Source organism: Drosophila novamexicana, unplaced genomic scaffold (genome assembly GCF_003285875.2).
Source record: "Drosophila novamexicana strain 15010-1031.04,08,12 unplaced genomic scaffold, DnovRS2.1 tig00001062-arrow-arrow-pilon, whole genome shotgun sequence".
In the NCBI taxonomy this organism is placed as follows: domain Eukaryota; kingdom Metazoa; phylum Arthropoda; class Insecta; order Diptera; family Drosophilidae; genus Drosophila; species Drosophila novamexicana.
Window position 1 is genome coordinate 295,639 of NW_020824838.1, and position 20,337 is coordinate 315,975.

The window sequence follows — 20,337 nt, forward strand, 5'->3', positions numbered from 1 at the left end:
TGAAAAAATAAACAATTCTTGATACATAGTATATATTAATACACATATGTATAAATAAATAAATATATATATATATATATATATATATATATATATATATATATGTATTTAAAATGTGTGTGTATTTATTTTAAATCTACATAAATGTAAATGGTATTTTCAAAAGACCATTATAAAGGTGTTGTGCTTTTCTAGAATTTTATTAGTAGAAGAAAAATGTTTATTTTTTGTCACAATAATAAAACAATATAAATTTAAACCGAAAAAAAAAACGTTATAACGAAAACAAAAAGATAAAAGCAAATATATATATATACATACTTATATACATGGATATGAATTGAATACCTTTTGTACGTGCACTGACATACTTACCTACGAGTATATAAATAAAATCTCAATCAACCGAACTAAGAAGCAAACAGCTTAAATGAACAGTCTTAAAGCTTATTTCCCTATTAAAATTTTATAATTTCCTCCTTCTCTTTTATTGAATTTCTTACCACCTTTCTATGGTATCTACAATAATAACAGCACTTTCCAAACTTTATTGTTTTTATAGTTTCAAAACACCAAACAAAAATCAAAAGCTTCTCGTAAATTATATGAAAAGGAAATAAAAGAAAATTATAATATAAAGTTTTGCTGTGATTCGTGATGTAGATGTACGTTATATATATTTAATTACATAAAATGCAATAAAAATGCAAGCATATAAAAGCATAATTATTCGAAATTATTACGTCGAAAGCCGATATAAAAAATAATAAAAAAAATAAAAATAATAAAAACATTTTATGCATGAGATCTTCTCCAAACAATATGTACGTCATAATCTAACATCACTTGTCTAGAATTGTCTAGAATTATGCAATTTTAAATGTGACTATTATTTTACATTTTTGTAGACAAGAACCGAGACACTCTTAAAGTAATTGTAAAAATCAGTTAACCATAGTATTAAACAAACCTTTTTCAATGGCATTGTAATGGTGAGCGGGCGTTTTTAATGTTAATTGCAATATTTTCAGTTTTGTTTTTGTATTAACTCGCAAAATTTCAATAAAATTCAATGAACGTAAAAAATAAATGAAGTCTACCTGATTTTATTAAAGTGTACTTTATTTTCAATATCATTTCATTGAAAATTATTTAAAGTAGTTGAACTTATTGTCAGTTGTAAGAAGTGTGGCCAGACGAACTAAGCAAAAATCCATTAGTTCTGTAAAATTGGTCACCCTGCTTCTGACAATTATGTTTGCAGATTGTCTAAGGCGATTGCGAATACATGTTTTGCCTAGATTACGGAAATGTAAAGGTCAATTAAGAATACCTCTTCGAATTAGGAAAAATGTTTGGCCGAGTTCTTTAGACGTTATCGACAATTACTTGTCCATTAAAATCGAAAACAGCTGCTGATTACATGTATGTTAACATTTAACGAGACTGTAAGCAGTGTTAAAGCGATATAGTTTTTCTTATCGATTGTGCTCTCAATCGAAAACAGCTGACGTTTACAGTTGGTTAACAGCGGCGGCGGCGTGTGAATGCAAGGCGGATGAATTATTTTTAATTATAAACACGGTCACATAAATAATTGAAAAAAAAGAAAATGCATTTGTGCAAGCAAAGAGCAAAGCGAAAATATGGCCTGTAAATTATATCATAAATGTGAAAGTGTTCGCCAAGCGTCTACGCCAAACGCAAAGTGAAAAAAGGAGTGCGAGTGGAAGAAAAATCAATTGAAAAGGAAAAATTGCATTTCGCTGCCCCAGCCCCCGAATACGAATCAAATAAAAGTGTAGTTGTTGTAGTGAAAATATATTAAGTTGTTGTACGTGTTTATGCGCTGAGAGTTAGTCGGGTGCATGTGCTAAGAAAAGAAGAAGAAAAGCAGCTGCAGAAATATCAAAAGGAGACAGCGACGACAGCGGCCAAGTGTAATAAAGCGTTGGAAAAATGAGTTCAAGTTGTGAAAGGTGTGTGCCGTTACACTATATCCAGCACTGAAAAAAAAGAACAACAACAGCAACAACGAAACGAAGTGTTGAAATGAGTATACAAATATGTTAGCAACAACAACGAGTATATTGTTGAATGTTTTGTTTAAAAAGTTGCCTTATAACAAAGCATACAACTGTTTTGTGCGTGTGTTGAGAAGTGCGAAAATATATACGCAACGCAACTCAAATGATTGTACAGCAGGAGCTCCTCCCCCTTAAAGCTAGCCCAACGATGGCAACGCCAACCGCAGCCTGTCTCTGTGTGCGTGCGTGCGTAAATGTGTGCGTGTGGATTGCATTGCTCCTTTGTCGCTCTACCCCGTCCTCCACCGCAGCCACTTAGCCATTTTCCCCCTTCGCTTAATTAAATGCTAGTTGCCTCAAAATTTATGCATTTTGGCCTGCAAAATCGATTTATTGCAAGGCGCGGCAACAAGCGTCGTTTTGTTTGGCAACCGCGGCCGTTCAAGTACATATACAAATACGAGAGAGCAAGAGAGAGAGAGCGCCCGCTCTCTGTATATATATTTGGCGTGCCTACATGTGTGTGTAAGGACGGCGCGGCGTTTCTAGCTGCAGCTTCGAATAAGGAAAAACCGGAAAATGTTTGACAAAATATATTTGTATGCTTGTGTATAGAGAAAAGCCCAAAACAAGGCATTCATGGGGGAAAACCAGCAACGGACACACACACACACACACACACACACACACAAAATAGGGCGACGACTCACGCACAGGGCAATTTGGGTGGTACTTTTTTGTGGGTGGTATTTTTATTTTTGGGTAATTTTTCTGGCTTGTGCCTTTTTTGCAGCACATCTTTTGCGTGTTTGCATTCATGAATGAATGAATGATATATTGAATGAAATTCGTCTGCGTGTGCACTCAATTGTTGTTGTTGTTTCACCTTCCACAGTGCGTTGTGTGCTGCATTCCAGAGATGCTTTTTGCCTTTAAAATAGCAACACACTCGCATCTCGCCTTTTTAATATCTTTATTTATGTTACGTTTTCTAACACACTCTCACGCTCTCTTTCTGGCTTACAGAATAGAATGGGTAGAAATTATCGAACCACGCACCAAGGAGCACATGTACGCCAATTTAACAACTGGCGAGTGCGTCTGGGATCCACCCGAGGTAAGTTTCTCAAATCGTTTAGGATCTACGTGCAAATAATTAAATCAATTATTTTATTTACACATCGTACATACAGTACGCTTCATTAACACTCGCACGCCAATTGCCATATTGGAATTAATGAACTCATTTGTTTTTATCAGTTTTATATTATATACCCTTAGCTTGTGTATTATAATTTAAGCAACAATACTCCGGGGCAATCATACAATATCAAGCTTTTATTTTAACGTAAATTATTTAATTATCTTAAAATTTTAATCTTCAAAAAATAATCGTATTTAGGATCAAAGTTTTTCTATTTTAAAAACAACCGTCTCTGCAGTTAACATTTTTTTTGAGATTTTATTTTTATTAGTTTACTTATTTCCAGCGAACTGTTCCAATTTGGGAGCAATTACTTTGTAGTAAGGGCTTAGAATCTTCGTTATGCTGCACAAAACTTGTGCCTTCTTGTTCGGCTTTTGCTTAATTGACATGGGTCACTTGTTTTGCAAATTTTACAGCAAAACCTACACATACGTACACATATGAACACATGTGTATGGAAAATTATTTGACCCAGTTCGTCAATGGCGTAAACAATGTTAATTAATTGTATTTAAATCAATTCTTTGCGTAACATTCGTTCGATTGGCACAGGGCATGAGCTATGTTATCTGTTAAGAACATCTTGGTTAAAAGTTTACACTTTTTTTTTTTTTAGAAAACGCTCTCTTACCCAATTAAAACGATAAAGCGGTCCAAGCAAGTTACCCGTTACTTGAGTTCTTTGACTGTATTTCCTTAATGATCGTTAATCAGATTTCCTGAAAACTCTCGCATACAGAAAAAATATAGATAACTTGATGTTACTTCAGTTTAGGATTGAAATCTATTGACAGTGGATTAAAGAGAAATATAGACGGATCAATATCGAATGCAACTGTCATCTAGCGCACATGTGCTTATATATATATGTATATATGTTACATATGTACATACTTTTCCCTTCTCCTCGCATGCAGTCACAACTTTTGCTTTCTGAGCACACAAAACATCATCATCAGAGACGGCGGCGAGCTGTTTGCACAGCTCCTTTAGACGCTTTGTCCTTTCTCCGCTCCACCCACCCGTTTCCCCTTTGCAATGCGGCGTTACCAAAAGGTGTCGCAGTCTAATAACTTTAGGCGTCTGGCCAGAGAGGCAAAGCTCTAAAGCAAACAAATCCAAGAGAAGCAAAAGTTCTTTCAGCACATGTCATAACATACCTCTGAGTTTTTTAGCTTTGCTAGTTCTTTTTGTATACCCTGTACTTACATAATGAATATGGGGATATTCGATTCCATTCGGAACCCAAATGTAAGTGTTGCTGATCATCATTTTGTTATTAGAAGTTATTAATGAATATATACTTCGTAATGAAGTGTTAAGTGAAGAAGAAGAGGCACATCTGTTGCTGATTGTTAACACAGAGTATAACCTATTGGATCACACTCGATTAAAGCAGGCTTAGTTGTTTTTGTACTGCCGGAAGTAGTGAAAATATCATCGATTTTCTTGTTTGGCGCTGCAATGTCCTCGACTGCGTCCTCGTTTTTCATGTATGCGTGTGATTATGTATGTGTGTGTGTGTGTGCGTGTCCTTACTGAAAAGACTTGCATGCATAGTGCAGCCGCCTTAGTGCACAGGACATGCAGTGCATGGCGCTTGCCTTGCCTTTGGCTTCACTAGGGTGCTATTGTCCATTTTACGTTGAGATTTGTTGCGACCCTTTTGCAGCTATGTAGATGCACACATACATGCCCACACACATGCGTATGTGTATGTACACTAAGCAGTTGCTCAGCAGCTAAAAAGCGAAGCCTTCTGAATGCACTCTGTCGTCAATGTGTGTGTGTGTGCCCTGTGTGTGTTGTGTTTTTGTACGCTGTGTTTCGGGTTTTGTCACTCTCGCTCTCTTTTGAGTCATCGCCCACACTTCACAACACTTTTGCCTGGTTTGCTGTGTGACCGCGTGTTGCGCTGCAGGATGTGAGCGTCAATCGCAATATCACTATCGACAGGTCGCACCTTTTAATACACTACAAATTGTGTTGGGCACAATTCGTACAAACATAATTTTATTATAGCTATAAAATAAATTTGAAAAAAATAGAAATATAAGTAAATATAGCTACAGATATTAATATTATTACAGATTTTGATATGTCCACATTATAAAGTCCGATTTTTTTTCTGTAAAAGTAACTACTTAAAAAATCAACATTGTTCAAAAATTAAATTTGGGCTATGCGTTTATTAACAGTTTATAACAGTCACTCAAGCAGTCAGAACAGACAGTTACAGCAAAATATATGAAAATCTTCTTTTCGAGTATACCCCACTGCACCCCACTGGCACAACGAATAGCTCTAGCATATGCCCTAAATTCTGCTGCAGCAATGTTGCTGGCGCCGACGCAGATGTCACTGCAGTTATTGCCGAGTTGCCATGAGGAAGTGAACGAAGAATCCTTTTAGCTGCGCAATATAATCTATTCAGCTGATGCAGCATACCGTGCACAGGGACAGGCACAGGGCACAAAAGGAACACAACACACACACGCACACACACACATGGACTCTTTTACATTCTCACCCTCGCCTAGCGTTTTCTCTCTCTCCCCCTCTCTCTTTCTCACGCCCACCCAGCTGCAAACGCGCTTTAAATTAGCAACAAATTTTTTTTTATTTTTTGTTGTCGCTTTGCTGTTGGCAGCTTTTTGTTTTAATGACGTCGTCGCTACTTTTTTCTGCTTCTTCTTGCCGCTGCTCTTTTTTTTTTGTGTCACCAGCAGTTGCAACAAAAACAATAATAGAAGACAAAGACAGCAACAATTGCTGCGTTCATTGTACGTGATTTGAAATTTATGCACAGCAAGTTGAGTCCACTGCCTATAGTTTGTATGCCCTGTAAGCATAATGAGAAATGGGGTATATTGCAATAAGGCTACAAATCCGTATCGAAAGCACCGTTTTTCATATTGCTATAAACGGAACCTTGAACCGGATCACGGCTGGTTCGGATGGTTCGTAGTATGAACTTTGTACCCCGAACTGAACCATAATCAAGTTTTTTTTCATCATTTTCTCACCAATAAAAGGGTATTTCGTGCTCGTGCTTGCTTGCCTTAAATTGCACCTAAGCTTTTTATTATAACTCTTGGCTTACTTCCCCTCAGTGCTCGTTGTCGGGCTGCTTTATTTATTTTTTTTTTTTTCATACTTTTTGCTCATTTGCCTTTGTAAAACTTCCGGTTAAGAAAGAAGCACAGAAAAGTTGCCCACACGCTCGTTTAGTGTTACAAAACGCCACAAGAGAAGAGGAGAGAAGCGCAAAGAAGCAGTCAACGATAATGCTTACGTGCGTCCGCCAAAGCCAAAGCGTCCCAAAACTAATAGAAACGCAGCTCGTAAAGGCTGCAGTGGCTCCGCAGAGGGTGTCTTTTGGGCTTGGGGCCGTGCTACGCAATCGTCAAAATATTTCAAATTGTTGTTCAGTTTTCTTTTTCATTATACATTGCATGTATATTGTTAGACTATCGCATAGTTATCGCCATTACCGTTTTTGGCCGCAGCGACTTCCTGTGTATTTTCTTCTTCTTGCCAAGTGGGTTATAAGCTTGGCCAAGTTGCACGGCCTGCATAAATTTGTTGGCAATTACATTGGCAATTAGACGCGCATAAATATCGCTAATAGATTTCGGTTATTAGAGGTAGTTACATTGCCCGGCTCGAGGCGCACGTCATGCATCGGTTACAGGAAATATTACGACTTGTTGATTGCGTTTAAGCTAATATCTATTAATAATTAAATAATAATAGTAGTTTAATATTTCGGTGGTACAGTGAAAGCTCTACTGACGGACAGCCATCGTGTTTCTTGTTTACCCCAAATGGATCATTTGAACTCTAGGTGTTCGCTTAAGTGAATGCTTACTCTATTTCTCTTTTATCAGTTGCACATTTTAACAAATGCTTCCTCACATGAAAGAATGGAGAATATTGAAAATGAAACTATTTGTCATTCAAATTCGTTGAATGTTTCCCAATTCTCATATCCAAAGCTGATTCAATCGAATCGGTTTGAGAGCTTGCGTCATTAATGGAACTATAGGGGACTTAAGAAACATCATTTACGGAAACTGGGCGCTTCGAGGGTTTTATTTGGAATTACTTTCTCAAAGATTTCGTCGGATTTGCTTAAATAAAAAAATAAAAAAAATAATTTGTAATGTCAAACACATGTTTTTATCAGTTCCCCTGAGGCTACAAGTTTTTCGAACCAAGAAAATACTATAATGCTATAATCTATAATTAGCAATATTTTCTTATATATCTATATTTTTGATGGATTTTACAATTTTGCTTAGAAATATTGTCCACAACTGTGCACGCGCCATTAATTCAATTCATTATCAATCTACGGCAATTAAAACTGTGTCACAGTCGAGTCTATGCAACTTTTCTAATGCTCTACAAATTGCTTAAACACCATACAAAATTAGTTAAATACTAGTAACTGTAGAAAGGGCTATTATTGAAATTCTGAAAGAAATTTTGCAGTTAAATAATTGGGATTAAAATAGAAGACCTTGACCCGAAGTTATTCTAATTAAAGGGAAAATTCTAAATTCCGGAACACTTAGTTTTATATTAAATTACGTAGATATTTTAAATATGATATGATGAAGAAAGCATGAATATCAATATTAATAAACTCTATAAAAACTCTATTCAAGTTACATTCCAACTGATGACATATTTTCAATTAAATTTGCAAAAATTCTTGAAATATTTCAATTGTTGTTATTGCAGTCAGATGTTATCGCTGGTGTTATTTTTAGGCCTGTGCTGCGCTTGAAGTTTATGTTTTTTTCTTATTTTTATTTGTTTTTCCTTTTTTTTGGTTTGTTTTTTAAATATCGACGATGACCTAATTTACAAATTTTTGTGTACGTTCCATTCATTTATTATGGTCCCAACCTCTCCCGCTCTTTGCGCATGATTCACAGATGTGCTGCCCATTTATGTTGTTTGGGCTTGGGATTGGGTTCCATTACTGACCTCGGCAATAGGCGGGCTGCTCCGATAGGCCCCATTCGTAGCTGATTAGAAGTTGTGCGTGCCTTCAGTGCACGGCCCATTTGTATTTTTCCGCCACTGATTAAAAGCTTAATTGTTTTTCAATAGGGCCGAGAGAATAATATGGTATGCGATCTAAATTTAGCAAATTTAATGAATTTATAATGATCAGGAATGCACCTTATCCATGAGTCTTTCGAAGCAATTGAATTTCATTGGAGTAATGGAATTTGGGCAATTAAATGCCAAAAATATGCCGCCTTGAGATAAAGTTTACTAACAAGAATTATATCTTTTACCAGCGCTTAATTGAGTTTAAATTTGATAAAGCTTTGCCAGGCTTTACATAATATTACAGGACTTTCGCTCAAATATATATAGCTATGCCATTTCCACGCATCTTCCGCTGCCGTAAAGAATTGAAAAATTTATAAAAAGTTACAAATGGTCTGAATCTGCATTGCATTGATTCTTCGTCTTATAAGAAACATATTTCCGTTCATTCCAATGTGTGAACCATTTACAAAAACTTGTTCATCTCTCTCTTAAAGCGCCATATCATTTTTTTCGGTTTCTTTCGTTCTTTTAAAAACAGTTTGTATATATTAAAAATCTTAAAAATATTATCGTATGCATTTGACTCATAGTTAAATATTGTGGTGCGTATTTGCGTATGAGTAATAATTATAAATATTGTCAGCTTTTCTGCTATGCTTTTATCCACTGCTCCGTAAATTTGTACACAAATATAATCCATGCATATTAATTTTGACAGATTTTCCTCAGATATTTTGACAGTGTGCGCGTTGCTCTAATTTCATTTTCTTAAATGTAGGCAAAAACACAAATTCCATCAATGAGTTAAAGATGTAGCCTCGTTGTTGTTGTTGTTGTTGTTGTTGTTATTGTTATTGCTATTGTTGATGCAGTTGTTGTGTTTCCATAATTACAAAATATTCGGTATATCGCACAAGGCCGAAATGAGGACGTGTCGAAGGCAGCGAATTGAGACGCAGACTTCAGTCCATGTTTTTATTTAGTGTAAGAATCAGGAGGGGAACACTGAAGTTTTAATTCATTTCGCTTGCATAGTTTAATCTCAAAAGAACATTTTGAAAATAAAAACAACTATAGTAGGTACTGCCGGAACTATCGATACATTTTTACTAATATAATATTAATTTATCGAAAGAGCGTCATAAATATATTGGAAATTTATCGATATTTGATGTTTTATACTGAAACTTGTCACAGTCTGTATTGTATTGTGTTGCATTTTTAGCTTTTTAGCTAATAATAATCGATAATCAACTAGACAATTTATCGATTTATCTGACTTTTGTTAATATCGGAATTACATTTATCGTAATTAACTTGTAATATAAGAAGTATTGCGGTTAGGGCATACAAACTTCGTGATGATGCAATTAAGACTTTTATTTGCGCTACTTTTGCTGTGGCCTCTGCTGCATGTGGCACGCGCTGGAATATACAACAGAGTGTGGCGCGGTAGGCGGTCTGGGGTGGTTCAAAGTGGAAGGTCTCACAATGAAATAGACTCACTTAAGCGCCGTCAGTCTATCCGACTGTCCGGCTCAACGGCTGCATGGATGAATGACTGACTGGCTGACGGACTGACGGACTGACTGACTGACAGCTGGAAACGCAACAATGCAAAAAGCGTACCGATGATGATGCTTCTCCCTGCTCGCTGCTCGCTTCTCTCTGCTGTTAGCCTTGTCGCAATCAACGCGCTGGGTGCGCCCACAAAAAATTATGCAATGCGCGCGACGTATGAAAATGGAAATGAAAACCAGAAATGAAAAGGCAGCCGAGCCGAAAGCTTTCAATGCAAAAGCGCGCAGTGGGCGGACTGCATTGTTGCTGTTATCAACAAACCAACAAACCACAACAACAATGTCGCAGATGAGAAGAGGAGAAAAAATGAGGGCCTCGCCTGTGCCTGGGCCTGAGCATGGGCTTGGGCCTGGGTCAGGGCCTGTCTATTGGCCTCTGTTGCGGCTGCAGCGAGCTGGTGGGGGGTGGCTTCACTGGGGCGCAGCTGCTGCTGCTGCTGCAAAGTTCAAGGTCAACGCAGAAAAATGAAGCTGACTTGGTCACGGGCCGGACAGGGACGGGCTACTGGCAAACAGAAAGAGATAGCTAAAAACAAAACTGAGCCTGGGCAAAAAGTAGACTTGAGCATTTTTTTCAAGAGCTGATGTCATGATTATAAAGCCCACAATAAAACAGGCCAAAAGATGCCGCTGATTGGGTCGAAATTCGCTGATTAAGCCCCAATTCACAGAGAACCCTTGAGTTAAAACTGTTTTGCAAAGTATTGTTGGATAAAAATTTGGTAAAGCAAACGACAGACATCTGCTTAAGGGGGAGGCGACGGCGAAAGAGGCTTTGAGCGACGACTCTTGAAATATAAAACTGTAACGAGGGGATGGGGGGCAGGGAAGTGGGGCGCTTTTGCTTGAGTGTTTGTGCAAACGTGCCCATTACCCAGAGACCTATAGGATGCAACTCGTAAAATGCTGACGCTGTAAGATGCTTTATGATATATGGTCTAATTATTATTCGTTACGTTTAGTATTTCTATAGGCTCCAGGAAATAATTATTCAAAAGAAAATATGTGTTCATATATGGGTTATCACTGTGGCAGATTAAGACGAGATTTTAGAGGTTTTGTCCATGACGGACGAGACACAAAGAACTGATTGCTTTAGCGAAAATCCAACTAGAGAATTATTGGATTTTATTTATATCAATGCTTGATTCAACGCTTTTGCCAAATCCACTAACACAATCCGGAAAATGTGCAGAAAACATGTTACTTAAGTCTGAAAAAGAAAAAGAAAAACATGATTTTATCATTTTCAAGTATATGTTAATGATATGATTTATGCGCATGAACGATGTGAATGATATTCATTCAATAAGCGCATAATCCAATGCACTCGACAATTTCAGCACACACATAATTGTACATAACACCTCCCACTCACACGCACACCCACAGACACACACACACATTCGTGCATTAGAGCTTTATGAAACGCAGTTTTGAAATATGAGATTTGCTCATTTGATTCGCTTGGATTCATTTCCATTTCTCTCACTCTCTCTCTCTCTCTCACTCTCTGCTTTTCTCTGACTCTGTACAGGATGTGCCAATTAAGCGTACCGACTCATCGCAATGGTGGGAATTGTTTGATACGAATACGCAGCGCTTCTATTACTATAATGCGGCCACGCAGAAGACCGTGTGGCATCGGCCGAGCAAGTGTGACATCATACCTCTGGCCAAGCTGCAGACGCTCAAACAGAACACCGATCCCAGCGAGCGACGGGAGCAGACCACGCCCCAGAAGCAATCTCTGGCAAAGCAGCAGCAGCAAACCCAGCAACAGCAGCAGCAGCCATCGCCCATGTCGGCGGCCAATAAGAAGGGGCGTGGCCCGCGCGGCAACGGAACCATGGCCAGCTCCGAGGAGAAGCTGAGCAGCTCCGCGTGCAATGAAATGATCTCTAGTCCACGAGGGCGTCAAAGCTTTCGGTGAGCTTCCGTTAAAATTACCTGCCATTGATTTATTTATGACCTGGTCCTCTTTTATTGCAGCGTCGGCACAGGTGACTCAGCCCGTTCGATGGATATGCAGCAGCCGCCACAGCAGCAGCAACTGCAGGGCTACGGCTCCCGACGCTCGCAAGGTAAGTCACTTCCATTTCGCTTGTAAATTATCTCTCATTAAACTTTCTCTCACACAGATTCTTGCAATCACTACAAAGAATCGGGCAAGTCGAGCGATTCGAGTCTCTCCAGCGCCCATGGCTATCGGCGCTTCAATGATGCCGCCAATGGTGCTCCCGGTCCCAATGAGGCACTGCGTCTGGGCTCCTTGCAGAAACATCAGCGCGCTGGCAAGGATAATGGCGCGTAAGTTTGGGTTTTAATTGGTTTGGCTTTTGGAAGTGCTTGCTAGTCGTAAGGTTGGTGTTAAGGTTTGCTTTATACATAAAGCTATGGGATAAAATGGTCATGTTAGCTTATGTTAAACGATTGTTATAGTAAGCGTATGTGTAATGCATTTATATTGTGCATAGATGTCAGATCTTGTATGCTTTTCAACACAATTAGTTATAGACTGCAAATTGGTATTTCACATATTTCATGTTAAATTCCATAAGTTCTTTAGTTCGAGATTCTCATTAAATGTAACCTTTCGGTAGCTGGGGAAACATACGGCATTTTATTTACCAGAAATAGTAGGATTTCTTCCATTATGGAAAAATATCTATCGTAACCAACATAGTAGAAATGAAAACATTTTCTATTACCTTCAAAGATTTAATTCGACTTAAATTTTTAAATGTTTTATGAACCAATTTAAGAGGCACATAACGTAAACTATTATGATTAATATTACACTAGGATCGCCAAAACCTGCATTATATTACAATCACATATTATATTAATAAGCCTATTTCCATATAGTATAAAACTATTTTGCGTTAAGAAACTAATGCGTTTTTTGAGAACTTTAAGGAAAACCTTTTTCCGTCACGTAGCGTATCCCTATTTGCTTTTATCTCCAAACTTTACAATCAACTGCTCTCGAATTTAACAATAAAAACAAAAAATCAAGGCAGGAAGTAGATTGTTTCTTAATAAGGAATGTTTCTAACAATCCATAAAAGCATGCTACTATAAAACTGGGCTCTTTTCGAGCTAGGATTAGCATACCATAGTTATGGTTGCAAAGGTGATTTTATTGGTTAAATATTGTTTTGGTAAACACCTGCCATTACACACTTATGCCTTACATTGTACACACACACACACATACACTCACCAAAAAAAAAAAAAACAACTATCTCATAGTTTTTTCATCTCGCGCTCTCCCTCTCTCTCTCTCTCCCTCTCGCTATCATCAGCTTTGAAATGTTACAAGAAAGCGTCAGTTCACATAATTTACCGCATGGCTCGGCCACGTCCTCATCCTATGTTGGTGGTAGTGTCGCCGTCGTTGACAGCAATAAATACTTTGATCATCAACTGCTGCCCGGCCATATGCAGGGCTATTGCTCCTCCAAGTCATCCGATATTGCCTCACCCACACATTCGATACATACGCCGCAGGCGCAGAAGAAGAAGATATCCCCAGATGCCGAGCGACAGTACAACTACGCACAACACCAGCAACAGCAGCAACAACGCAACGCACAACGCAGCGGAGCAGGTGCGCCCACTTCGGGCAAATCCTTTGGCGCGGCCATGGGCGGTAAGTTTAATTAAAATGTTTTTATCTATGAAATATCGAATTAAACGTTTTCATCTTGACAGATCGCGAGTACAAGGTCGCACTGGCACGCTCCGGCAGCTTTATGTCCTCCTCTATAAATCCTGCCGCCGCTGGACATCACAGCAAATCGTATCGCAAAAGCAGCGCCGAGGCTAATGGCGGCGGCGGCGGCGTCGGTAGTGGTGTTGGCGGTGCTGTTTATGGTGGCGCTGCCAGTGATGATTCAATGCACGAAAAGTACTTTAAATCGGTGGAAAATACACCGCTCTCACGGCGACGTCACACAACTAATACCAAGGGGCATGGCGGCGCGGCAAGTGGCAGCAATACCGCCACCAGCACCGCCGGCAGCGGCAGCAGCGGCCACAAAAAGCACTCGAGCGACTCCAGTCCGCAGAGTCCGATTAGTCCGCAAACGAAAAGCTCGCGTCAGGCCAAAACTAGTGCCACAAATCCGCCACCACAGTTGGCGCAACTGCAGCATTCACCGCGCATTCAGGAGCCCGGCTGCGGCCTGGATCGGCTCAGCTTGGAGCGCATGTCGTTGGGCAAAACGGCGCCCATTTCGCCCAGCGGTGGCTCAGATAATCTTGGTATGCTAACACACTCGTCCAGAGGCTCCAATGATTCAGCGGCCAGGCGGCAAAAATCGAACAGCTCGACGGCAAATCGCTCGCAATCGCATCATTATCCGGGTCAGAGCTCCTTGCGGCACAGCGCCAGCTCCAGCCTGGACAAGCGTGGCTATCATCCCCTACAAAATGCTGGTGAGAAACGTGATTCGCGTCGCGCCAAGACGCATCATCAACCGCAGCAACATTTGCACGCGGACAGCAGCGATGTGGAGTATGATAATGGCAACATATCGCCGCTGTATAGCAATTGTGGCCAAGAGATGCCGCATCTGCTGCCGCTCAAGCACTACATCATTGAGCAGGCCAAGCTATGTGGTGGTTACGATTATCGCGGCGATGGCGAAGGTGTAGGCGATTCGGACTCGTACCACTCGGATAGTCAGTCGGAGCATTCGCTGTCTGGTCATGAGCCGGACAATGAGGACTCTGATGGTGGCTCGGATACGCATGGCGGCTATTTGGAGCACAATTATGGCATGATCGATGACTATGCAAATATGGGCGACAGCGTGTCCTACTATGCCTATCAGTATCCGCCATACGATCCAGCTGGACGCGAGGAAATGTAAGCCATATAACTGAAATACTTTTAATATATTAATATGATTCACTAATTCTCTTTTACCATTCTGCAGCTCCGATAACGTGGAGGCCGTGCTGGAGGGTATTGGCAGCAATCAGGAGCCCGCTGCTGCGCCCAAGCCCAAAGCCCGTTATCAGATCTCATACTATGACACCGTCTCGCACAGCCCCGCATCGTCCGCGGGTCAGGGCCATCAGTATAACCAGCACAATCAACAGCTGTATTCGAATACGCCCTCCTATCCGTTCGCAGGTCATGGTCATGGCTTGGGCCAGCCACCGCCGCCACCGCATCAGCAGCAGTTGCATTTGGATCCCAGCGATGCGTCTAGCGCCAAGCAGAAGCAATCACAAACTCTGCCCTCGCCCAATCGTCAAATCTCTCGTCTAGTCACCGGCCAGTTAACCAAAGAGGAAGCCAATCATGGCCAGCAGTTGCACCCCCAGCAGTTGCAGCAGCAGCAGTCGCAGCTCTTGGCAACTGTCGCACAATCAGCGGCGGGCAGCAGCAGCCTGAGCCGTGGCGGCAATCATAAGCTGGCGCCGCCATCGCTAAAGCCCACCATACAGCAGATCTTTCCGCCTAGCGAGCGGGCGCCCGGCGCCGCAACGTTGGCGTGCATGAAGGAATGTGATATTGAGAAATTCGCCGCGGACAATTTGAATCTGCACTCGAAGGGCATCTTTCGCAAGAAGGCATCGGTGCGCGATATGCTCAGCTGGACGGCGGAGGCCATTACCCGACCCATGTTGGCCCTGTCGCGCGATAAGGCCGACAAAAAGACGGCCATTGAGCTGTTTAAGCTGGTCCAAATCTACATGGGCGATCGCAAGGCACGCATTGGCATGAGCCTGAACTCGGTGGCCATAGATATCATAACCGCCTCCCTGCCGCAGCAGCAGTTAGTATAGAGCTCGATCTAACTTCAAATTCAAAGTCTTATCATATCTATTTCTTTGGCAGACTACGCGATGAGCTTTATGTGCAGCTATGCCGTCAGACCACAGAGAATCCCAAACGCGAGTCACTTATACGCGGCTGGGAGCTAATGGCCATTTGTTTGAGCTTTGTGCCGCCGTCACCCACATTTCAGCCCACGCTGCTCAAGTAGGTGCCACCAGTTCGTTAGCCCATTATAGCTTCTAATCCGGTTGTTCATTTGCAGCTATGTAAATCGTCATCGTGATCCTTCGTTTGCCACCGGCTTCCTGGAGGTGTGCAAATGGCCCATACATGTGCAGATATCGCATTATGCAACTGTTTGTTGTCGCCGCTTGGATCGCATTGGCAGCAGCGGTCGCCGTTTGGCTAAGAAGCCCACCGAGGATGAGGTGGAACAGGCGCGGGTTAGTTGGCATTTGTTTTAATAATTTCTTTAGTACCTTTAATGCCCTTACATAGAATATCCTATACTTATGGAAAGATAAATGTTGAGAATCAGACACCTTACAACCCATAAAGTACATATATTCTTAATCAGCAGCCCAGCTGATATGGCCATGCCCCTCTTTTTGTTTGTTTCTTTAATTATTGTTTTATAATTTCTTTTTTTTTATTTACAGCAACAAATCCTTCGAAATAGCATGTTTGGCAATACGCTATCCGAGGTGATGGATCTACAAAAGGATAAATTTCCATTGCGTAAACTGCCTTGGATACAAACCACGCTCTCAGAGCATGTAAGTAATAACCTATCTGAAGTCTGGCATGCAGCTCCTTAATATTCCACATATTTTCTAGGTGCTGCTGCTCAATGGCAAACAAACGGAGGGCATTTTTCGTGTATCCGCTGATGTGGATGAGGTCAATTGCATGAAGAATCGCTTGGATCGATGGGATGTTCCTGACTATAAGAATACTATGGGTGTGTTAACTTTGAACCAGACTTTATTTATATGTACTTACCCCTTAATTTGTTTCTGTAGTTGATGCACATGCGCCCGCTAGTCTCCTTAAGTTGTGGTATCGTGAACTGTACGATCCGCTCATACCCGATGATTATTACGAGGATTGTGTGAATACCGAGGATCCCGATAAAGCCAAAGAAATAGTTAATAAGTTGCCACAAATTAATCAACTGGTCAGTTAACAAATCCTACTTTTTAGTAACGCGCTAGCTAACATAATTTTCGGTTTATTTTTTCAATAGGTCCTAACGTATTTAATACACTTTCTGCAACAATTCTCCAATTCGGAAGTGGTTAGCTGCACCAAAATGGATTCATCAAATCTGGCCATGGTGTTTGCGCCAAATTGTTTGCGCTGCACTTCAGATGATCCCAAGGTGATACTGGAGAATGCGCGCAAGGAGATGTCCTTTATACACGTCTTAATACAGCACATGGACACAACGCATGTGGCCAATCTGGTCTAGAGAGCTTTGATAGCTATTTAAATAACTAATCAAATACCAATGAGCATACCTATATATATATATATATATATATATATATATATATATATATATATCTACACAAATATGTAAAACGTTATTAACCTATCCTAAACTTACTTAATTACCTGCTTGAATTTGTATTAATACAAATTGAGAAGGTCAAAAGCTCCTAACTAACTCCTAACTTTAACTATACTAATCATTTTTTGCTACTTGAATTTTCTATTCTAATTCAAATAATTTTATTGTATGCCTAGGCTGCCTAATTTTTAACAACAAATACTCAGAACTTTTATCGGCATTGTAATGTGTAGTGCTTATCAAACCAAAAAGTTAAAACAGATCTAATCCAATATCGAAGTTATAAAACATATGAATTTAAATTTAAAAGTGTTAGCCTAATGTGTGTGACATTTTAATATATTTTATTTATTTCGCATTATAATTTATGAAAGCTCACACATAAAGCCAAGCGTAATACTCAAACACATACAAAAACAACTCTCAATTACTGCAACATAGAACAACTTGTGAAGCATATAAATATATAAATACTATAAATATAAATAAAAAAATGTACTTTAAACAAGAAGCGAATGCAATAACTGATTAAATTCAATAAATAGAAACCTGCTTTACAATTACGTGCAGCAACTAAGTGCTATATATATAAATATTTATTCGTGTGCATTAAATAAATAAATGTTATAAAAGAGGATAATTCGGACGATGCTGCGCAAACAATTTAATCAATTAGTTTATACTTGTAAAACAACAATTTTACAAAAACATTCAAATATATATATATAAATATGAATATAAAAATGTCTGAATACGAAGCTGTAAGAACCAGAAATCAATAGAACATATATAAATATGTATGAATAATGCAATGGTTGAAGCATGAGAATGAATAAAGTTATATAAATAAAGAGCCAACATATTTAAGTCTTAGCATGAATGATTGAAATTTGATGTATTGACGCCCCTGACGATCATTCAAAATGTGAAACATGCCAATTATTGTAGCATGCCTATCAGAATTATATTTCTGACGCTTCTTATCACATGGCTGGGCTTCAATTTTCAGACACATAATAAATTTCTAAGAGCTCTTCCTAAATTATTTAATTTTATTTTTAAGTTTCATTGTACTGCAAATTTATGCCCAATTTTAAAGTCGTTTCGAACCGTTTGTCTCCGATAATTGCTAATAATTTAGTGTCACTTGACGAAACTTAAGCCGCGCCGACGACATACCATTATCATTTATTTGCCAACTGGCATTTTGGGGCCCACGGACGGCGATCAATTCCCTCGAATCGGGTGCATTTATATTTATCACAAAGCATTTGTTTATTAGGTTTCACATTCGAAACAATTTCGGTTATTTTTTTTATCAAGGTTTTTATTTGGTTATTTGTATAAGTACAAATCGGAAGCTTGTTTATGCAGCAATCTTGAAGGCAGCGATTGTCATACCATTCAATGCCTATAAGCAACTTAAATACTAATTGTGATTCATGTAGTTGATTATTCAAAATGGCCGCTAAAGCCGTGCGCAAAATAGAGTTTTCATGAGTATTTATCCAGGTATTTTCCACTCGAGCTCTTAACCTCTTGTCAAGTTGCTGGGTAACTGTATAAAAATGTGGCAACGCCGCGTCATTGCTTTGAAAATAACCTATCAACAGACTAAACTGGCATATACAAGCTGTTTTTCGTTTACATACAATTCTCATATGTGCAATGGTGGCAACTCTGCAAGGCTATCTGCTTGTCAACTCTTAAGCCAAGCACTGACAGGCAGATCAACTTGTGAAACTAGATAAGAACATGGGAATGAGCTTAATAGTAATTAGAGTCAAACACGAGCTTTTACGAAACTTAGTTTAACAATTCAAAGTAGCTGTTGACTGTGACAGGAACATGAAAAATACAAGCTTAGCTTACTAAAGTAAATAGATATATGATCTACGAGAAAAACGTTTTCCACTCGGCTAACTGCTTTAAAAAACAAAGCATACATTTGGGCGCATGTAAACGAGATAAGCAAACATTTTACAGCACTGACTTTTTAAATTAGTACGTTTGCTCGAAATGGGAACACCATCTATCTAGCTTCTACTGATAAAATACAAAATATTTAAGCTACAAACATTAAAGGCCATTCTATGTTGCCTGTGGGTGGATTTAAATGGAACTTTTTCAGTTTTGATAGCACCATATTATCAAAATATTATTGTCATGCTCGGGCTCATTCATAACATTAAGAATTAAATAATAAAATTATCATGCTTGCGATAAACTGGCAAGTATTTCAAAATTTGTTTATCAATTGCTCGTGTGCCTCTTCTTTTACCTGATTTTTGGTCTTTTATTACCTTCTTTTTTTTCATGTGAACCAATTGAATCACCAAATTTGATTATCTTTCGCCGAATTTGAGTCAAAAATGTCACAAAAAAAAAACCCGTCGGGTAATCAAAAATAGCTTATTGTTATTTATAGAGAAATTTTTATGGTTATACGAGGTTAGTCGGTTTTTATTATTTACCGGAACTAGAAGCTTATCGGAATTGATTGGATACGTTAAAGTACGCTCAATATCGTGATACTTTTGTGGAAATCAGATAAATTCTTTTCTTTAGAACATTTATATGTTGTATTCGGGTAGGTCTATATCATACGATAGCTAAAGACAGTTAGACATAAAGGAAATTAAACAAAAATGTTACCAGAAGGGGAATAATATCGTATCGTATCTAAAAGATACAAACGGCGACCTGAAAACAATATCGCGCTCAGGTAGCGAGTAAATAACAATAACAACAATTAGGCGCATTTATTTTGTATATTTATCGCGAACGCCAATGCCTAAAATCAAAAGTAATCCATCATCTCAGAGGCTTTAAGGGGACCCCGACTACCCCGTCTGATAAGAGACCCCCCCCCCCCCCCTGTGTGCCTCACCGTACAGCAGTTGTATAAACGCATAAATTGTTTCGAAAGTCCCAAAAATACAGAAATGTTAACCAGAGGGCTCAAATCATAGCAGCAAGTCGATTACTCAATCAAAAGCGACATTTGTGGATCGCAGCGGTTCGTGGAAAGTTCTGCGGGGGAGGTGGCAGCCACCCGGTGAGAGCCTATTGGTAATTTT

At 39.3% G+C, this 20,337-nt stretch overlaps 1 protein-coding gene and 1 long non-coding RNA gene across 2 annotated transcripts; one reads left to right on the forward strand and one right to left on the reverse strand.

The window, feature by feature from the left end:
- The first annotated feature begins 1,563 nt into the window (after window positions 1–1,563).
- On the forward strand, window positions 1,564–18,085 carry LOC115766171 (filaggrin). The gene is made up of 14 exons (XM_030710012.1): window positions 1,564–1,979; window positions 3,054–3,144; window positions 11,425–11,816; window positions 11,880–11,971; window positions 12,029–12,197; window positions 13,196–13,542; window positions 13,605–14,763; window positions 14,834–15,682; window positions 15,745–15,888; window positions 15,947–16,127; window positions 16,344–16,460; window positions 16,522–16,645; window positions 16,707–16,861; window positions 16,931–18,085. Exons 1-14 carry the CDS (start codon window positions 1,960–1,962, stop codon window positions 17,153–17,155), a joined length of 4,065 nt encoding a protein of 1,354 aa, XP_030565872.1. The 5' UTR covers window positions 1,564–1,959; the 3' UTR covers window positions 17,156–18,085.
- LOC115766173 lies at window positions 3,530–5,187 on the reverse strand. Its single transcript, XR_004018188.1, has 4 exons — window positions 4,444–5,187; window positions 4,129–4,337; window positions 3,866–4,018; window positions 3,530–3,803 (listed from the first exon to the last, which is right to left on the reverse strand). It is a non-coding gene; the product is annotated as an uncharacterized LOC115766173 (long non-coding RNA).
- Window positions 18,086–20,337: the final 2,252 nt, after the last annotated feature.

Coding starts and splice junctions, on each gene's coding strand:
- LOC115766171 (XM_030710012.1), top strand. CDS start 1,960: ATGAGTTCAAGTTGTGAAAG. Junction 3,145..11,424: donor GCGTCTGGGATCCACCCGAG/GTAAGTTTCTCA, acceptor GACTCTGTACAG/GATGTGCCAATTAAGCGTAC. Junction 15,683..15,744: donor GCCTCCCTGCCGCAGCAGCA/GTTAGTATAGAG, acceptor TTTCTTTGGCAG/ACTACGCGATGAGCTTTATG.